At 49.3% G+C, this 18210-nt stretch overlaps 7 protein-coding genes and 1 non-coding gene across 8 annotated transcripts; 4 read left to right on the top strand and 4 right to left on the bottom strand.

Moving 5' to 3' along the window:
- Window positions 1-1786: 1786 nt before the first annotated feature.
- On the bottom strand, window positions 1787-2394 carry TrAtP1_000962 (uncharacterized protein; the record flags this gene model as incomplete). The annotated part of the gene is made up of 2 exons (XM_014090911.2): window positions 1787-2052; window positions 2187-2394. The coding sequence occupies 2 exons, from the start codon at window positions 2392-2394 to the stop codon at window positions 1787-1789; spliced, it is 474 nt and encodes a 157-aa protein (XP_013946386.2).
- Window positions 2395-2878: 484 nt separating this feature from the next.
- TrAtP1_000961 lies at window positions 2879-2973 on the top strand. The gene has a single exon. It is a non-coding gene; the product is annotated as a tRNA-Phe (tRNA).
- Window positions 2974-3034: 61 nt separating this feature from the next.
- Window positions 3035-5987, bottom strand: TrAtP1_000960 (uncharacterized protein). The gene is made up of 3 exons (XM_014090910.2): window positions 4734-5987; window positions 3551-4656; window positions 3035-3458 (listed from the first exon to the last, which is right to left on the bottom strand). Exons 1-3 carry the CDS (start codon window positions 5463-5465, stop codon window positions 3185-3187), a joined length of 2112 nt encoding a protein of 703 aa, XP_013946385.1. The 5' UTR covers window positions 5466-5987; the 3' UTR covers window positions 3035-3184.
- A 228-nt stretch (window positions 5988-6215) lies between these two features.
- On the bottom strand, window positions 6216-7473 carry TrAtP1_000959 (uncharacterized protein). Its single transcript, XM_014090573.2, has 4 exons — window positions 7307-7473; window positions 6898-7051; window positions 6587-6820; window positions 6216-6523 (listed from the first exon to the last, which is right to left on the bottom strand). The coding sequence occupies exons 1-4, from the start codon at window positions 7307-7309 to the stop codon at window positions 6495-6497; spliced, it is 420 nt and encodes a 139-aa protein (XP_013946048.2). The 5' UTR covers window positions 7310-7473; the 3' UTR covers window positions 6216-6494.
- A 513-nt stretch (window positions 7474-7986) lies between these two features.
- Window positions 7987-9763, bottom strand: TrAtP1_000958 (uncharacterized protein; the record flags this gene model as incomplete). The annotated part of the gene is made up of 5 exons (XM_066110797.1): window positions 7987-7995; window positions 8046-8597; window positions 8929-9000; window positions 9070-9332; window positions 9406-9763. The coding sequence occupies 5 exons, from the start codon at window positions 9761-9763 to the stop codon at window positions 7987-7989; spliced, it is 1254 nt and encodes a 417-aa protein (XP_065966870.1).
- Window positions 9764-10732: 969 nt separating this feature from the next.
- TrAtP1_000957 (uncharacterized protein) lies at window positions 10733-11736 on the top strand (the record flags this gene model as incomplete). Its single annotated transcript, XM_014090909.1, has 3 exons — window positions 10733-10763; window positions 10816-11521; window positions 11583-11736. 3 exons carry the CDS (start codon window positions 10733-10735, stop codon window positions 11734-11736), a joined length of 891 nt encoding a protein of 296 aa, XP_013946384.1.
- Window positions 11737-12118: 382 nt separating this feature from the next.
- TrAtP1_000956 (uncharacterized protein) lies at window positions 12119-13308 on the top strand. Its single transcript, XM_014090908.2, has 3 exons — window positions 12119-12287; window positions 12370-12507; window positions 12572-13308. Exons 2-3 carry the CDS (start codon window positions 12408-12410, stop codon window positions 12937-12939), a joined length of 468 nt encoding a protein of 155 aa, XP_013946383.1. The 5' UTR covers window positions 12119-12287; window positions 12370-12407; the 3' UTR covers window positions 12940-13308.
- A 607-nt stretch (window positions 13309-13915) lies between these two features.
- TrAtP1_000955 (uncharacterized protein) lies at window positions 13916-17534 on the top strand. The gene is made up of 4 exons (XM_014090907.2): window positions 13916-14466; window positions 14528-14821; window positions 14882-14991; window positions 15045-17534. The coding sequence occupies exons 1-4, from the start codon at window positions 14317-14319 to the stop codon at window positions 17170-17172; spliced, it is 2682 nt and encodes an 893-aa protein (XP_013946382.1). The 5' UTR covers window positions 13916-14316; the 3' UTR covers window positions 17173-17534.
- Window positions 17535-18210: the final 676 nt, after the last annotated feature.

Here is an 18210-nt window from a genome sequence, read left to right as displayed (position 1 = left end):
GACACCAAACCAAAAGGCGCTCCCTATTACCAAATGGAAAACCATCCCGCTGCCGGTCTACTGCAGGGCCTGAATACTTGTCACGTAATGGCCAGCCGCATCCAGCCCCAAGCCGGAGCCCATCTCAAGTGGCATGTCACCGCAAATTCATTCAGGCTCCGGCACATGTTTTGATTCAGCCTCATTGGTTCGTTCCGGCAGCACATCTCGTGCCCATGTCCGTCTTTTCTCTTTCTCCCCATCATTTTTGCTGCGCCGAGTGACCGACGAGGGTGTGGTGGGCATATATCTTGCCCAGCCATCTTCCTTATATACTGCATGCTACTGTATCTTGGTGTGCATACATGCCGTATCTTTCTACGCGGGTGAACCAAATCAGCCCCTTGCCGAGCTTCCTGGGTTGCATTTTTGCGATAATTACTCCTCTGGCTCTTGTTCTTTTTTCCTCTCACGTAACGAAAGAGAGAGCAAGCGACGAAAATAGCTCGGCTCATCGCGCGTTCGACCCCCCACATTGAAGGTTTGCGGCCTTTTTTTTTTCGCTCCAGTCATTGATTTGGGATATCCAGAAACCGCGCCAACCGTGAGCCTTTGTCATGCTAAACCACTGCGTATTCTGCTACAGACACGCATTTTTAAACATCAATGCAACGTGAGCTAAAAAGCTGCGGCGCGCGCGCGCAAACTCCTTTTAGGCTTACCGAAAGAAACGAAAGCTGAAAAAAGCAAAACGTCTGTCGATTCGATACCGTGTTTGGACCATCTCCCCGAATTTAGTCTGTCTAGAGTCCTGCCCAGTTGAGTCAATGCAGCAGCGGATCCCCCGATTCAGATGACACGTCCATCTGCCCTCGCTCGCGTTCCAATCAACGGACCCGGCCGCATTCGCTTGCTCTTCTCTTCTTCTCCTTCTCTGTATATACCAAAGTTCCTCCGCGTAGCGTTGGATCGTCGCAGCAAGCGAGGGGGGGCATCTCTAAAGCTCCGTCTCGCTCAAGTGACTTACAAAGAACGTCATCTTGCTCCATGGGATCTGCTACCCAAGACCACAAGATGCGTATTGATATGTGGCTTCAAGTTCCATTGGCATCTTTGTAACCCCTCTCTCGTGTTAGCGATCTGTAAAAGCGGCCCGAAATGAGATGCCACTACGTAACGAGATTGCTCCCCTGCAGCAAGAGACAAAACAGGGACTCTCGTGCATCTCCATCTGCTGATATTCACGAGCCTAAGAACAGAAGTTTAAAAAAAAAAAAAAGAAGAAGAAAGATAGCACCACCCATGCATATCAAGTCGTCCCGACCTCGGCGTCGTATTCTCCGCTCCCCTGTTTCGAACAATTTAACTCACGTAACACAAAGATCACGGCTCTGTAAGTCCGAGATCTTTTTTTCAGCTGCCTACCTATCTATAGACTAAATTGACAGGCAGCACATGGAACGATTTTTCCCCATGGAGTAAAATAAAAACAGCTCGTCTGCCGCCCCCTAATCAGGCTATATGCCACGTGCATGTGGTGGATCCGCCCATGATGCAATCGCGAGATGCCGCCTTTCTTCAGCTGCTCAGCACAAGTTGAACAGATCTCAAGCGTTGATACCATTGATCTTTGCACAAAAAGAGTGTAAAGATTTCTCGCCAAGTAGAATAGGCAAAACCATGTTTATCCTGTAGTCTATCCAATAGATTCATGAAAATCTACACGTGTCCTTCTATATGCCCTATACGCTGCTCCTATTGCCGCCACCCGATTGAGATATCTCACTGCCTACCCTATCAAAATGTTTCAAACCGCTCCCTTCACCGGAACCCAAACCATACATCTCTCCTCATAAACCTCCGTCGGCTCACTCGACCCCCGCAGCGGCAACATCATCGACAGCCCATCCCGAATCTCAAACCCCATCTTCTGGTAAAACGTCACGGCATTCATCGTCGCCTCCAGCACAATGGGCAGATTATCCCTAGCCGCGAGTTCCTGAACTTTGCGCATCAGCAGCGATGCGGCTCCGCGCCCGGCCCAGCGAGGATCCGTGCAGATGTACGTTGGGTCTAAATTTGATCAGCTCGTGTTAGTAAAACTACGACACCACTTATAGCTGGCTGATATGTACGTATATGTACACAAGTACATACAAGTGTATATCGCGGCGTCAATAAAGGCCAAAACGGGAATCAAAACTTACGATAATACGCTGCCTCCTCTCCAACAACTCCAGTTCTAACCCTCTCCGTCAACGCCGCATACGGATCCAAATACTCCTTCCTCGCAACCTCCGGCCACTCCTCCTCAACGGCTTCATCCTGCCCAGGCCTATGAACCAACCACTTCACAAAGCTCACCACATCCCCCGTCTCTTCATCCTTCGCAACCAAAACCCCCCTTGTCTTCATCTCTCAAATGCTCCAGCGTGTTATTCTCCAACCACGCATGGAAGAAGCCCAATCCCTCCTGACTGGGGAACTGCGTATGCGTCAGGAGATTCTCATCCATGGCCCTCAGGTGAACTGTTGACACGGCCACGGCTTCGGCCTCGGAAGGCGTGCAAATCACAATCGCCATGATTTTTCAATGAAAACTTATTCGGTATGTGACTGTATATACTTATATCACTACCGTATACAACACCAGAATCAGCAAATAATCCAAAAGGCTCGCTCTCAATGCTCCATCATCTAATCAATATCGTCTGGATTTCACTCTTCTGAGAAAAAAAGGTACGTACCCGTTTTGCTGCACGTGCTTCCTTCACTTTCACCCACTGCACTAAATCATCTCCACTTAATTCAACTTGTACCCCCACACTTCAAGCCATCTTTTCCCACAAACTCAGCCTGTATAAGATGAAAAATGCCTCGTTCATTTCAACAACTGATTGCGGCCTTAGCTCAGCTGGGAGAGCGTCAGACTGAAGTTCCAACTTCAAGTCACTTGATATCTGAAGGTCGTGTGTTCGATCCACACAGGCCGCAATTTTTTTGCTTTTTGCCCGTGATACACAGGCCATCATCATTTTTAGCGAGAAGGGCATCTAAGTCGATAAATATCGTCTTTTTTTTTGTCCTCTGCGTATATAATAACTACAACTAGATAGACATGCTTGCATTGTGTCTTCTTTCTTCATAATCTCATGTTTATGCGTGCCTACATGATCAATAAGGCGTTTGCTTTAACAAACATCACTCACTTGGCCGCAATGCCCAACTCCTCGTAGAAAGCCTCAGTGCTAGGCTCTCTGCCCAAAAACTCCTTCAAAAACTCCATCTCGTCAATGCTGCCACCGCGTTCCAAAACGGTGTGGCGGTATCTACGACCTTCCTTGCCATCCATGGGGTTCTTCTTGAAGAACGAGTGGAACATGTCCAGGGAAAAGACCTCAGAATAGAGGTAGCCATAGTAGCCGGCGTCATAACCACCGAGGAAGTGGCCAATGTTGGCATATCGATTGCCCCATTCCCTATCGCGAGTTAGCCATAAACGCACACACCAAGCTGAATGGAGAGGCAGAGAGAAAGAAAGAAAAAGAGAAAAGGGGACTGGATTGCATACATGGTTTCGCCGATATCCTCTGGGCCCTTGATCTGGGAAATGTCATGACGGATCTGGTTCCATAGCTTGCCGTAATTTCTGGTCTTGGCTTCTTCGTGGGTCTTGGGTCCATGAATGGTCATGTCAAAAGTGCCAATGACAAGCTGACCTAGTGCGCCAATTGCCGAGTTGAGATGTTTGGTTTTGACGAGCTTCTCAACGAGTTCATCAGGGATACTCTCTCCGCTCTCCCAGTGCTTCGACAGGGATTTCAGGACGCTTGGAGTCCAGCACCAGTTCTCGAGCATCTGAGAAGGTGCTTCAACGAAATCGGCCACCGTCGCAGTGCCGTGAGTGTAGCTGAAACGAGAGCGGCCAGCAAGATCATGGATACCGTGGCCAAGCTCGTGGAAGAAGGTGACAACTTCGTGGTGCTTGAGCAGTGACGGCTTGGTCGCTGTTGGTTTGCTAAAGTTGCACACCAGGGAAGTCGAGGGGTAGCTCCTCTTTCCATCGACCGTGGTGAAGCCGGGCTCAATTCCAAAGTTTGCATAATGCCCATACTTGTTGTCTCTGGGGAAGAGATCAAGGTAGAGGTAGCCGCAGAATTCGCCTCCTTTGGCTGCTTCATCCCATACGCTGTACATGATGACATCTTCATGCCAGGAAATGTCGTCAGCCTTGCCTGAAGGGCTCAAGCGTGCTCGGTCTTCTTTGCCCAGCTCAACAAAGACAAAACCAAAGATTTCCTCAAAAATCTTGAGCATGCCAGCGAATGTTGACTCTGCTGGGAAGTACTGTGAGATTGCCACTTCATCCACACTATACTCCACCTCCTTCATGATTCTTGAATAGTAGGAAGTATCCCACATATAAAATTCTCCGTCGAAAGGAATGCCGCGCTCTTCATAGTCTCGCTTCTTGTATCCTCGCAGGACCTCGACCTCTTTCTTGCCGCCGGGGGCCAAGCGAACTTGCAAGTCACCCAAAAAGTCATTGACACGGGTCGGCGATTTTGCCATCTTCTCCTCAATGCGAACGCTAGCATGATCAGGATATCCTAGGAGTCGAGCGGCTTCATCGCGAAGCTCCATGATTTCCTTGAAAATTTCCACATTGTTGTTTGACTGGGGTATATTACATTAGCCCGAAGCTCTGCACATAGCGCGTGTTTCCAAGATAACAGAGCGGAGAGTTCACGTACCTTGTTGGCATCGGCAATGATATATCTACGCCTGGTATCCTCATGAATTGCATACTTCATCAATGGGGTGTAGTGGTTGTATTTAAAGGTGACCTTGAATTTTCCTTCGTTCTCGCCAGTTCCTTTCTCCAGCGTGTCGACATCGATGTCGTCTTTTGGAACGCCCTCTAGCTCCTCGCGAGTAAACCAAAATCCGCCCTTCTCCTCGTTGAGGTTCTTCTTGCCCAGGATGCAGAGCTGGCTGAGGCGCTTCTTGATCTCCTTGAAGCGGTCTCGCTTCTCTCCGGGAGGGAGAAGCAAGCCATTACGGATGTACTTTTGACGCTCTTTCTCGAGGATATGGAGAGACTCTTTATCCAGGTTCTGGGAGTCCCGTGTGGAATATGCAGCATCCACTAGCTTGAAAACATCCTCTCGCATCTTTGCCTCAATATAGAAATCGTTGAGAAGCTCTTCTGCTTTGGTAGAAGCTTCTCGGAGGGACTCGTTCGTCGATACATGCTGGAAGAAGGTCTGGATGTTCTGGGGGCCGGTCGAGTCATTGCCGTCGATCAAGATGGGCTTCAGGGTGTTGTCAAACGTGGCCGTCTCGGGCGTCACGGTTGCGACAATCTGGTCCAAGATGCTCTTGCTCTTCTCGGCGCTCTTCTTGGCATCAGCCAGGATGGAGTCGGCCGTGGCGGTAAACACCGGCGGGCTCTGCGGCGGGTTTCGAAACTGCTCGGGAGCCATGCTGCTGGTCGTGAGGAGGCGACGATATGACGGAAGACGAGCCAGGCCCTGCAATCGTACGTGGCTCGCAAGGGAGTTGAGGCGGAGAAGGGCTCGTTGGGAAGCCAGGGTTGCGGCGAGAACAAGTACCAGGAGAGAGAGGAGCAGGAGAAGGAGGGGCTTTATGGTACGAGGCCGCTCCAGTTTGATGGCAAGTGTCGGGCAGGTTTACGCACAGCTGTGGCGGAAGCTCTGTCCCAAATTGGTCCGCTTAGACTGCAGGGGATCGGGCGTGATGTAGCTTCAGCCTACCAGAATAGAGGAAATCGATTGCTGATGAGGGGTAGCTTGAATGATCCCCAAGCATGAATGCCTGATGGAGTCGACGCGGCAGAACGCGGCTTTGACGCTGCCAAGCTGAATTGGCGGTTCAGGGCTAACCAGAGGAATTGCTACAGCTGCTAGATGCCAATCTTGATATAATAGCATCCACTATCCAGTAAGATGAGGTGATGTAGAGATTGAATGTAGCTATAAGTTAAAGTAGAAGCCATAGGTAGGTAGCTTTATTGATGCACGTATTGATAAGCCCACTATGCGCCTCTAGCGTCCATATCCGGTAAGTGGTGAGGCGAGAATGCCGACAGCATCGCGGGGTGACTCCGCCATGACAACACCGCCACAGCTGCAAGCAAAAGAAGGTCGAGAACACAGCCGTTGGCAGGCGCATGTGTACTGGTTGATATTCAAGATTCCATCAACAGTAAAAGGCTCTAAATGTGGAAGATATTTTATATAGCTCTTTTGTATATAAAGAACATACTAGGCCTTAGTGGCCGCCGAGACAACGTTTGAAGCACCCAAACGTATTCATTCAGCCATAACAGCATGTAAAGTCTACGGCCATTCATTGCAGATAAAAAGAAATATCATCCATCCCAAGCGTTTCCAATTCACTACCATAATAAAAACAAACAACGCATAGCAACGCCATCCCGTTTACAGATGCAAGAAGATGCCACCAGGCCAGGTTCTTCGTACAAAGGAATCTTAGTTGGCGAGAATCGTTCGGACCAGGTCTAAAAGCGAGAGGTTAGCAAAGGAGTATTCCGAGTAAAGTAGTGCAGCCTAGAGACACATACCAGTGTAGTTGATCTGACCAGAGCTGGTGTCCACAGCCTTGAGCAGCTCGTCGACCTCCTCCTCAGTCATCTTCTCGCCCAGGTTGGTCAGGATGTACTTGAGCTGGCCGACACCAATAAAGCCCGTCATGTCTTTATCAAATACTTGGAAACCGCGGCAGTATTCTTCAGGCTCGCCGGGGTCGCGGAAACCGCCCGGTCGGTTCAGGACGCGCTGGAAGGCATCGAAGTCGACTGCGCAGGGGAGTTGCAAGTTAGCGTAAATGCGCATTTCATCTTCACATCGGGTTGTTCCTCTTGGCCAAACTCACACTCGTTTCCGAGGCCCTTTTCCAGCTCCTGGATCTCGGCCAGCGTGGGGTTCTGGCCGCAGGCGCGCAGCAGATCGCCCAGAGAGTCGATGGTGCAGCGACCGTTGCCGCGCTTGTCGAACAGGGCAAATGCCTCCTTGTAGTTGGTTGAGGCCTGAGAGTCGAACTGATTAGAAGCCATTTTCTCTTAATCTCGGTATAAAATGTGCAAGTGCTGGTTTTGCGCGCAAGCTTGTCAAATGCGACCGGGCGATGCAGCGTCTTTCGCAAAATGCAGCAGAGGAATGCCAAAAAAGGCCCCTTTGCGTCGTCTCTCCAAAGCTACGGCGCCAAACGGACAGCCGCTGCGGGCGAATCAGGTGCCGAGCCGGCGCTTTGTTTACATCGGAGCGGTGCTGGGGCAACTCACCATTGTGATTGGTGCGAGGAGTAGACGGCTTGTGGCTGTTGTCGCAGAGGGTTTGACAGGTTTGACACAGTGTCTTGCGGGAGCAGTTCAGGCGATGGCGATGATGTCTCTGAGCCTCGAAAAGAGCGATGCAGAGTCCAAAACGACAACAAGAGGTCTGCGTCTCCTGACATTGACGCCCCACCGTCCCCTTGCCTGGTTCTGACGGGGCAACGAGTCGACCGGCAGGCATCGCAGCCAATGGCGGTCTGAGGCCCTGGGCGCGGCAGAATCGCTATTTTTATGCCGTGCACCTTGTTATGCAGCTAAAGTTGCTGCTAACGAGCCAGCTTTGGAGCCTAGATGGCCCCATGTAAACAATAATTGCAGCGTAACAACACTGTAAACTATGAGGTTGTTGAAATGCGCGCATCTTACCAGCTGTCAGCTGAATTATTTGGATGGCGGCGAATTAACATAGTTTTTTAATTGCTAATTACAGGCATCCGCCTTGATGATGTTAAATAGTAACAACATTTCCGGAAATTCAAATTAATTGTTTTCAGCCACCACAACCATCTCATATCAAGGGGCCTCTTCCACGACAAGAAATGCTTCTACGCTCTTCACCTGCCGCCAACAAGTCTGTTTCTGACAAGCAAAGCTTAGTGGAAACCCATAAAACCCTTGGCTGCAATCAATTAATGAGCCTGTTCTCGTTAGCCATCCGCAACATTCAGCATCATCCTTGTAAACGTACCCCATTCACTCCATCCCAAATAACCGCTCCCGTCTTGTCTTTAATCTCCAGCCAAGGCGACGTGTTCAACGACGTCAGAGTCGCGCCTCGATTGGCCGTGTTCGACGCCCAGAATGCAGATCCGCTCAGCCGCTTCACGAGATTTCCATCACCTTGGAAATCGAGGGTGCACTGGCCGTTGCACGTAGTCGTCGATCCAATCGTTGTTGCCACCACGCCATTGTCATAGACAATGAGATGCGCGCTGTCATCAAACACAAAGTTGAAGCCATTGTGAAGAGAAGAGAACGTCGTCGGAACAGTGTTGACCACCAAGGTCCCGTTTGTCCAAACCTGCGTGCTGGGCAGAGGCGGCGTCGGGCAGATGAAGAATGAGGGATAGTCGGTGTGCTGCACAAATCCTGACTGCAAGTTTGTCGGTCCTGTTACGCTGGGACTGTTCCATAGAAGATGCTGGTTCGCGTTGAATGCCGTCTTGGTCGCTGTAGGACAGTTTCCAGCTTCTGAAAAGACCGAGTTGCTACTGACTCCTGTTACGGTGTTGCCCGTCACCTACATCTCGAATTGTTAGCCCTGCTTCTGATGGAGGCATAGATCGTCTTACCGTGATTCCTCCAGTCCAACCAGAAATTGGAATCGGAAACGCAATGCTGCCACTAAATACATTGTTGGATATTGTCACAGGCCCCGAAAGCTTTGGTGTTGTAGTCGAGGCATCGCAGGTGGTCCAGACACAAGATCCAACTGCAACGCCGACACCAAACAATCGCTGTCCTTGTATGGTGTTGCTTGAAACCTCAACATTGGCAAAGCTCCCGTTATACACAGCAAGGTTATCGACTAGATTGATTGCTCCGAAGCCTGCGTTTGTTGTCGAGCCTACAATTTTGTTAGATAGGACCTTTGTGCCAGGGGCACTGAATAGAACGATTCCTCCATCAGTGCTTCCGGTGACCTGTTTTATCGTAATCAGTGACTGGAACCAAGGCTCTGATACAATACAAGGAAGCATCAAGTGACATACCGTATTGCTCTGAACCAGTGAATTCGTGCATGCAAAGGATATGCCATCAGCCCATTGACCATGGCCCGCGGCATCGTGTCCCTCCAATCCGCAAGGGCCGATATCGTTGTTGGTGATGGTCGCGTTGCTGCAAGCCGAGGCTCCTGATGCGGCCGCGCCCTCTCCGATATGCATACAGCTCCAGCCTCGTGGGTTCATGGACGCAACATGGTCGACGAGGAGGCCGCTTTGGATGCCGCCCAGCTCAATGTTTGCAGAACTAGCTAGATGAACGTTGACAATTTGTACTCTGAATAGACATGGACTTGAGGTATGTACCTTGGGCAGTAATCTGACCATTCCCTGATCGATCACCATCAATTTGGATATTCCTCAATTTAATGCCACTGAGGCTCCCTCCTCGAATGACTGCTGAAATAGACTGATCTGTTGTTTGCAAGCGAATGATTGCACGCGTTGAGCCGGTTGGATAGCCTTGAGTTGAGAGCTCTTGGTTGGCGGCCGTAAACGCAACGGTATTATGAACGGTGATGACGGCACTTGGGCAAAGCTGAACAACGGCACCTGCTCCACCGCTCTTTAGAGCATTGTTGATTGTTGTCTCATCTCCGCTTGATATGCACGCAGCTGCTGCGAGGTTGGCAAAGCTAAGAAGGCTAAACAGTTTAGTCATGTTTGCATTGTCCGAGGTCATCTGGGAAGTAATGGTGTGTAGGAAAGGGCAGATGGCGGCTCAATAAATAGAACAATTGAGAACTGCGTCCCTTATTCGAATCACCACTTTCCGGATTGAGAAGTTGCTCTACGATTGAAACGCCATGGATATGCGGAACATAATACTAATCAATTCTCCCAACGCACTATTATAACCGCAACAACAATAAGTTGCGAATTGATTCCACTACCAGCTATTCCAAGCTGCGTTAAATACAATACTGAATCCGTACTATTTCCGACTACCGGTTCATAACTCCTTGACTTCCCAGAATGGCAATTGTGAACAGGAATCACAGCCAAGAGTTGTGGTATGTGGAACAAATCATGGCAAGCCAGACTTTGAAGTAGTCTATATCTAGCGAAAGCAGCAACATTAGGGGGAGATCGCTCATCAAGCTACCCAATTAGGAAAATAATGCTTGCCACTACGAGACAAGTTTACAACGCATGCTCACACAACATGGGGAAAGGGAGCAATGCTACCTCGTATTCCTGCTTTAAGCAGTTTGTGGTTATGGCCTGCTATCAGATGATGTCGGGGTAAGCAATTATCAAGTTTCGAGACAATGAGTGATGTGATGTATGTGATGTATGGACTTCAATAATACAGATATAGCTATATATACAAGTTGACTCCAATTCGATGCAAATGGCAGACTCATTCATTACTCTAAAGTATCTCGAAAGAGCTTCAATGACATTCACTTTCACCAACATGTGGTCCAGAACAAGAAAATTGCTGCTGGTGTCACTGGCTGTCTTGACAGACGGTATTGGTGCTTCTCCCTTGGCTAGCCGGGCATGTGCACCGACGTCCAACTGGCCAGGATGGAAAGGAATTAAATATGCCTTTTATTTGTGAGCGAAAGGGGTTTTTATTCAAGCTCTATGATGCTTTAAGCCGAAAATGTAATAATCGCAACAAGTGCTGATGAGTCTCTTTCATATGTACAGTGGCGACAGTTATACAACAACCAGTTGGTTTCCTTCTCCCAAACGATTTCCTATAACACAACTTACCAAACACAGGCTTCAACTATACCGGCGGAGCACAGCCTTCTGTCTCCGCTCCCCTGGGTCTTTGGCCCGGAGCAACTTCCGCACACGGCGAGAACTGGGTCGATTTCCTCACAGTAACCTACAATGCGTCTGTATTCTTTTCGTATGACCTAGCTGTTAGCGGAGCAACACTGGACAACGACATTGTAGCAGCATCGTCGACATCCATCACCTCTGTCAAACAACAGATTGCCAACCAGTTCATTCCTGGATATGTATCGCCCATCACTGTGCCGAAGCCCCCCAAGTGGACCGGTAGCAACACGCTCTTTACAGTATGGGTTGGCATCAACGACATTGGAGCCACTTTTGGCAAGGGCTCTGCCTCTACAGCAGCCATTAATCAGCAGCTAATCTCAGAATATACGTCGCTCGTGGAACAGCTCTATGCAGCCGGTGCGCGCAACTTTGTCTTTGTAACTGTCCCGACCATCGACCGATCGCCCGGAACGATTGCCGCTGGAACAACTGTTGCCGGGCAGGAAAAGATGGACGTCGTGCAGTGGAACCAGCTGCTCGTCAATATGGCCAAGAGTGAGAAAGCTCTGCGTACGGACAGCAATATTTGGATTTATGACGCCAATGCGCTCTTTACCGACATCTTGAATAATGTCAAGTCTTTTCCGCAGACTGCTGGAATCACTAATACTACGAATTTCTGTGAAGCGTATGCCAAGTAAGTTGATGCTACATATTCTAGTGTATCACAATCATCTAATAACCTTTTTTTTACACAGCGGGACGCCAACCGACGATTATTTTGACCCATCATGCGGCGTTCCCGTAAATCAATACTTCTGGCTCAACTCATTGCATCCAAGAACGCCGGTGCATAATGTGATTGCAGATGTCCTTTCACGCGAGCTTCTCGCAGGGCCCAACATCTGCTGAAGTGGATAATAAGAGCTATTATTTGGTATGCAAAAAGTGGAAATGTCAAAGAGTAGAAATATGAGTTGTTATTGGTAAGTGTCGATGGTGAAATTTAAACACCCATCATTATGTGTGACATTTTCTATATGCTTCCAGGTGCCTTTCGACAGTCGGATGCAAGTGCGTCATCCTTGGTCTCTATTTTGAGAGGGATAATGTCTTCATAAGTAAGTGTCGGCAACTCTCTTTTTAAAGATAGCTGATCCCAATATATGCAAGAAATTTGAAATAGTGCTCCCTATTTGGTAATTTAGTGATAAAGTGATCAAAGAGTCCCGCGGCAGAGTACTTGTATATGCACGCTACCCTGCAATGTAACATCATCTCCAGCCGCTGCAACGCTTTAATTCCAAATCATTTCAACAAGTCCCTATCTAACCGCTGTATTAGCACGATCCTTCAATTATATGCTACGATTTACTTCATATTCTAATTAAATGTTGCTTCTCGATCTCTCTGGAGGAGGTATTCCGATGATCAACCGATGAGGACTTCTTCCGAATAATCACGTCAGCTAGCATCCACTGGACCTGGCGATTAAAAATCTACTCATAAAGAGCATTCAGACCCAAACTAATTGATCAGAAATAGCTCTACTCTTCATAAAACCTCACAACCACTCAAAAGACATGGCCGCTGTCACCGAAGCCACCGCCAAGCGGTTCTTCTCCTCTCCCCTCTTCGCAGTGGTGGGAGCTAGTTCCAACCCCGCCAAGTTTGGTCACAAAGGTTCGATTCATAGGCTTACCAATGGGCATCTATTTGGATACATCTCTGACCACGCAAATAACAGTCCATGCCTGGTATCTGAACCATGATCTGCCCGTCACTCCCATCAACCCCGCCTCACAGTTCGTCGAGGTGAATGGCGAGCAGCACCCCACCAAACCAGATGTCAAGGCCCTGCCACAGCCAAAGGACACATCCGTCTCCATCATCACCCACCCGGGCATCACCATCAACGTGCTGAAGGAGGCCAAGAGCGTTGGAATTCCTGCTGTCTGGCTACAGCCTGGCACTTTTGATGACGAGGTCCTAAAGTTCGCCTTGGAAGACGGGGCCTTTGAGGCTGTTGTCTATGGAGAGGGAGGCAGAGGCTCCGAGGGCTGGTGCGTTCTGGTGGACGGCGAGAAGGCCATGAAGGATGCTGGCAAGTTGTAATTGGCTATGATGAATGTCACTTTGGCGGGCGGGCAGGCAGGGTTGCTCAATGTCAGTTCAAGGACTAGATTATGAATATATGCATACGTACAAGGGATTACCGCTGCAAAATACAAGTATTGAGTACATCATGCATTTGTACCTGAGGAGATACTTGTTGCCCCGATAAGCTGGACGGACCGCTAACTCGAGCTTCTTGAATGCTATTTCAGTGGTCTGGATTGTTTTGACGATTCGTCACTGTCACCATATCTATCCAGCTGTAGAAAGTATCCTTTGATCCTCCACAAACCCTTTGTGCTCGTCTTTTGACGTAACTTTGTCCAGCACCTCCTGTCAAGAGCGCAACATGAGATTTGCACCGCGATATTACAAACCCATGTCCGTCGTCGAAACTTGCGCGTGTTAGCTGATCAGTTAAAGTAATCCTAAATGCATATTGCACATTACACGTGCGTATAGGTATATCTCCGAAAGCATGACGTTGCGTGATAAAATGCCTTTACGGCTCTTAGGTAGATAAGATGTAAAGGCAAAGCTGCTCGAAACTTTCACTTGTCAGGACTCTATCTTACAAGTCAATCATAAAAGCTCCATCTTCCAGCGGCTAATTTATCAAGTCTGGAACGTAACAAGCTTGAAAAAGCGCCGCCCTATGTCTGTCTAGCCAGCAGCTTCAGTAATAGAAGCAGAAGAAGTACAAGCAGCGCGAGAAACCTAGAGATCTACATTTGAACCCAACAACTCCTTGCTCCATACTTTAAGTGTAATATTAGGGTTGTATGGATGCTTACAAGCCGGTATACTTGTAGAGTTTCTTTCACTGGAATCTAGGGGTTTTGAGTGACTGTAAGCGCCTAGGCCAGCCGTGGCGTCTACGCTGCAGTGCTTATTTAGCGGGCTGAGTTTGCGATTTCTGTGGCTGGAGCTGGCCCCACAGCGAAACAGCTTGGGTAAACAAACGCGCTCCACGTCACGACACCACCGATACCATCGCTGGACACATCCAGAATACAAAACAAACAAACATTTCCGCCGCCTGGCCTCGTCGCACAGCCGCTGATCGACTCGTTGCTCGAAACACGCTCCCGTAGAACGAATTCCCGCCTTCGAACCGAATCTCACAGACCCCTTGCAACGATCCCCAATAAACGACGACCCTCGCAGATTGCGACCAAGTGGATCTTGATACTTTCCAGTTGCTGAGTAAAAGCGCTTGAGCCTTCCTGAGATGCTGCGTCGGTGTCTCTGATCTTTGGTCAAGTAGGAGCTCTACGCCTCTCGCACCTGCGGTGATTCTCTCTCAGATTTCGGAATCGAACAACAGCAGACTCTCCCCCCTGATTTTCACTGCCTGCGCTTGAGGCGATCCTCAAGATGGCCACCATCAATCTCGATCAATATTTTTCCTACGAAGCCCGTCTGGCCTCCTTTCAGAAGACAACCAAGAGGCGCGGATCGACTACCGGCGGACGAGGAGCAGCAAAGGCACTCAACTGGCCTCACAAGCAGATTTCGGCAACAAGTGTATGCGCCACTTCTCCCGCTCAACACAATTTGATGGATCGGAAACTGACAGTAAGCATAGCTTGCCAGAGCCGGATTTGTATTCAACCCCAGCCCAGACAGCCCCGACAATACGATATGCTTCTTGTGCGAAAAAGGGTTGGATGGATGGGAGGCTGGCGACGACCCAATCTACGAGCACGTCAAACATGCGCCCCATTGCGGCTGGGCACTGGTTGCTGCCATTGAGGCCGATATTGGGGATTACGCAAGAGAAGATCCCAATGATCCCGAAATGGTCGAAGCGCGCAAGGCGACTTTTGCCGGCAGATGGCCCCATGAGAATAAGAAAGGCTGGAAATGCAAGACTAAGCAGGTGTGTTACCACTTGAGCGACAGAGGGCTTTGATTGGCATGTCTTGCTGACCTTTAATAGCTAGTAGAAGCCGGGTGGAAGTATACGCCAACTGGGGAGTCGGATGACATGGCTACATGTGCATACTGTCAACTGGCACTCGATGGATGGGAACCGAGCGACAAGCCTTTGTAAGATTTGCGCATCTACAACTCGAATTGCTTGATAACTAACCCCGTTCTAGAGATGAGCACTACAATCGATCTCCAGATTGCCCTTTTTTTTCACTAGTCAGCCAATATAAGGCTCTGGGGAAAGCTTCTAACCGTGGAAAGTCATCGCGCAACTCATCAATATCTGGCCAGTCACATGGGTCAACGTCCGCCGAGATATCGAATCCTTTCGATATGAGTGTCGGATTCGACGATACCATTGCTACAGTTTCATCTTCGGCCACACAGTCCGGGGCGAAGAAGCCTAGAGCAAAGAAGGGGCCGGGCGCGAAAGCTGGTAGGAAGAAGACTCAAAAAGAGGAGCCATCTGAGTTGCTTGATGAAAGCAGCCCAATGGAAGAAGACACGCAACCATCGAAACTCAGGCGAGGCAAGAAAAGGTCGAGTGAGGCTGTAGAGGAATCGACAATGAGTTTGATGGGTGGGCCCACGCTGAAGAAGAGAGGGTCGCAGCTTTCCGTCAACGACACCATTGATAGCATTGCAGCCCATGAGGACGACTCCGAGATGACTGATGTCTCCAGCGTTTCCTACAACAAAAGCGGAGCGTCGTCGTCGTCCAGATCAAAGCCCGGCCGCAAACGCGCATCGAAGCTGAGTTCACACGCTTCTCTGGCATCATTACGAGCCCCCGGTGGCTTGCTAAATGATGATGAGATTGAACGCCGATTGGAGGCTGATCTAGAATACCATTTTACCAGTGAGGAGGAGATTGCATATGATTCTGACTCGACGCGGAACATGGCCAAAGCAAGCAGAACAGCAACTGACTCGGAAGTCGAAACTGTCTCAAAGAAAAGATCGGCTGAGTATGCAATGTTTGATACAGCCGTGCCTGAACCCAGCGAGGCAGAGATTGAAGATGAGCTTCAAGCCCTACAAGCGGAGATGGAGGTCAAAGAGCCAGCGCCCAAGAGAGGTCGTAAAGCTGGCGTACAAAAGACGATGAAGCAGCTCAAATCTAAAAAGTTTGAGCCTGAATCTGAATTTTTGGAGTCTCAGAAAGAAGACGAAAGAGTAGTATCGGCTGATGTCAGTGTAAGCAGCGCTAGGAGTGCTGCGAAGAAACCAAATTTGCCACCTCCCGCTGGGAAACGTGGGCGTGGGCGGCCGAGGATGTCACTGACATCTCAAGATGAGTCTATTGGTGAGACTGACGAGTCGGCACAGCAGCCGATTAAGCGTGGGCGAGGTCGGCCGTCGAGGGAATCATTGGCGTCTCTATTGTCAGCCGAATCAGGGGATACCCATACAGCTAACCCTGCCGTGAAACGAGGCCTCGGTAGACCCGCAAGTTCGTCTCTGGACTCGACAGGGGCAGATGAAGACAGCGAAGCTGCTTCTGCTCTGGCCCCAAAACGCAGAGGACGACCATCTAAAGCTTCTTCTACATCGCAGAATCTGCATGATTATACAGCTGTTGGACGAAACAAAGATGCCTATGCACCCGCGAAACGAGGTCGTGGAAGACCGGCTAAGAAACTGGTCGAGATTACGCCCGCCGAACAGACTGAGACAGAGGCTGACGACGAGCTTATCGGAGCTCCTGAACTATCAGAAGCGTTCCCTCGGCCACCTAAACAATCACCTTTGCGAGCTATTTTCTCGCCCAAGGAAGATGCTTTGTCTCTGGCTCCATTGCTAGGTACTCCGTCCAAGCTCCTGTCTCCTGTGCCTTCGGCTAGACAACCAGTACTGTCCCCATCACAATCTCCCCAATCATCAGATGCAGAGAACCAGCCTCCTTTGTCTCGTGCCCCCGCTCCTGGCGCCGCAAAGCGTACTATACTGGCCCCTGTGGCAACAACTCCAGTTCATGGATCGCCTTCGAAGCGCAACGTTATGACCGGGCTTCGAAGTACGACACAATGGGCTTCCGCGAGCCTGGAAGCCATCTTTGGCTCATCACATGGCACTCCCGGAAAGGAAAACGACATGGACAGATTTTTGAAGCGAGGCAACGAGTTGACCAGCCCAGAGCGACAAATGAGCGTAGAGGAATGGATATACTTTAACGCGTCGGAAGCGGAAAAGAAGCTCAAGTACGAATGCGAATCTTTGGTCAACCGATTTGAAATGGAGGGCACCAGAGCTATCAAAGTCTTGGAGGGCTTGGAGGTTGTTGAAGCTGAAGGCTAAAGATGAGAGGAATCAGTTTCGTATAATGCGTTGTATATGACGGCGTGCATTGAGCAATGAGAGAAAATGATGGAGTTTTGTTCTTTTCTTTGATTTGGCAGATGGATACATGGTGGTAACACATGATGATACGGCAATTGCGTTTTGGGGCCTCCTTTTTTTCATGCATTTGCATTTGGGACTAGAATTGGGCGTTTGGACAAGGGCAATTTTTGGAGTTTGAATCAGTGTTAGAGAGGTAGCTGCAATATAGAGCTGCAATAAGGCGCTGCAAATGCATGAATGATGGTTGAAGATTGTTCAAGTGGGTTGTCTCTTTTGGCATGAGTAAGGAGGCGTTGCATTTCCTCGCGATGAGTGGCATAAAGCATACACGCAATCTATTTGCCTGGTGGTTTCTTTGAGACATGCGTCTATGGTTGCCATTGCAAGTACGAAGTAGTTGTTCCTCAGATCCAAATTCCACTATTCATTCACTATCAGAAGTGACAAGTCTATTGTGCTTTCAACCTCTGGAGGCTGTCAGAATCAATCGTATGAGACAAGGGTAGCATAACTCATCCATCTAAACAGCAGGCTCGTGTTTATGCATTGTAACATCGAGACGACCTGACCGAATCTTGGCCATGTGACCTGTCATGTGCACGAACTTCCATGCGACGTCTATTCACAGCATTTTTAACTTCCCTGGGGGCTGTCGGATTTGAATCGAGGGAATGAAAGGCAGCCAAAATGATTTCACAGCTCGTCCATTGTCATTTTCAAGGCTACACTATACATTCTAAGCAGAGCATAAGCGGGCGTGCATCTAGACGTTTTCCAAACTTCACAGCATTTCTTAACCTCCAAAACAACTCCCCCCGACTTCGCAGCATTTTGAATCCACTAAAAGGCTGTCACTTTTAACACAGGGGGGTGATTGGCAGCTACATACAGCAATAGACGCATATAGACTATTCGGGACATCCCTGGCCGGGCTGCATGATTCACAGCAATTTTAACTTCCCCCAAGGCTATCATCCTAAGATCCTACATGTT

The sequence above is a fragment of the Trichoderma atroviride genome, chromosome 1 (assembly GCF_020647795.1).
Source record: "Trichoderma atroviride chromosome 1, complete sequence".
Taxonomy (NCBI): Eukaryota; Fungi; Ascomycota; class Sordariomycetes; order Hypocreales; family Hypocreaceae; genus Trichoderma; species Trichoderma atroviride.
Note: the sequence above shows the minus strand (reverse complement) of the source record. Positions and strands in the feature narration are given on the sequence as shown.

What these genes read in the sequence shown, in the direction of transcription:
- TrAtP1_000960 (XM_014090910.2), bottom strand. Translation starts at nt 5,465, where the DNA reads ATGGCTCCCGAGCAGTTTCGAAACCCGCCGCAGAGCCCGCCGGTGTTT. An exon ending in TCATTGCCGATGCCAACAAG is followed by an intron (nt 4,657 to 4,733) that starts GTACGTGAACTC and finishes AATATACCCCAG; the next exon opens with TCAAACAACAATGTGGAAAT. An exon ending in GAGGATATCGGCGAAACCAT is followed by an intron (nt 3,459 to 3,550) that starts GTATGCAATCCA and finishes AACTCGCGATAG; the next exon opens with GGAATGGGGCAATCGATATG.
- TrAtP1_000959 (XM_014090573.2), bottom strand. An exon ending in AAAGGGCCTCGGAAACGAGT is followed by an intron (nt 6,821 to 6,897) that starts GTGAGTTTGGCC and finishes TCCCCTGCGCAG; the next exon opens with TCGACTTCGATGCCTTCCAG. An exon ending in TGGTCAGATCAACTACACTG is followed by an intron (nt 6,524 to 6,586) that starts GTATGTGTCTCT and finishes TCTCGCTTTTAG; the next exon opens with ACCTGGTCCGAACGATTCTC.
- TrAtP1_000956 (XM_014090908.2), top strand. Translation starts at nt 12,408, where the DNA reads ATGGCCGCTGTCACCGAAGCCACCGCCAAGCGGTTCTTCTCCTCTCCC. An exon ending in CGCCAAGTTTGGTCACAAAG is followed by an intron (nt 12,508 to 12,571) that starts GTTCGATTCATA and finishes CGCAAATAACAG; the next exon opens with TCCATGCCTGGTATCTGAAC.
- TrAtP1_000955 (XM_014090907.2), top strand. Translation starts at nt 14,317, where the DNA reads ATGGCCACCATCAATCTCGATCAATATTTTTCCTACGAAGCCCGTCTG. An exon ending in GGAAATGCAAGACTAAGCAG is followed by an intron (nt 14,822 to 14,881) that starts GTGTGTTACCAC and finishes GACCTTTAATAG; the next exon opens with CTAGTAGAAGCCGGGTGGAA. An exon ending in GAACCGAGCGACAAGCCTTT is followed by an intron (nt 14,992 to 15,044) that starts GTAAGATTTGCG and finishes ACCCCGTTCTAG; the next exon opens with AGATGAGCACTACAATCGAT.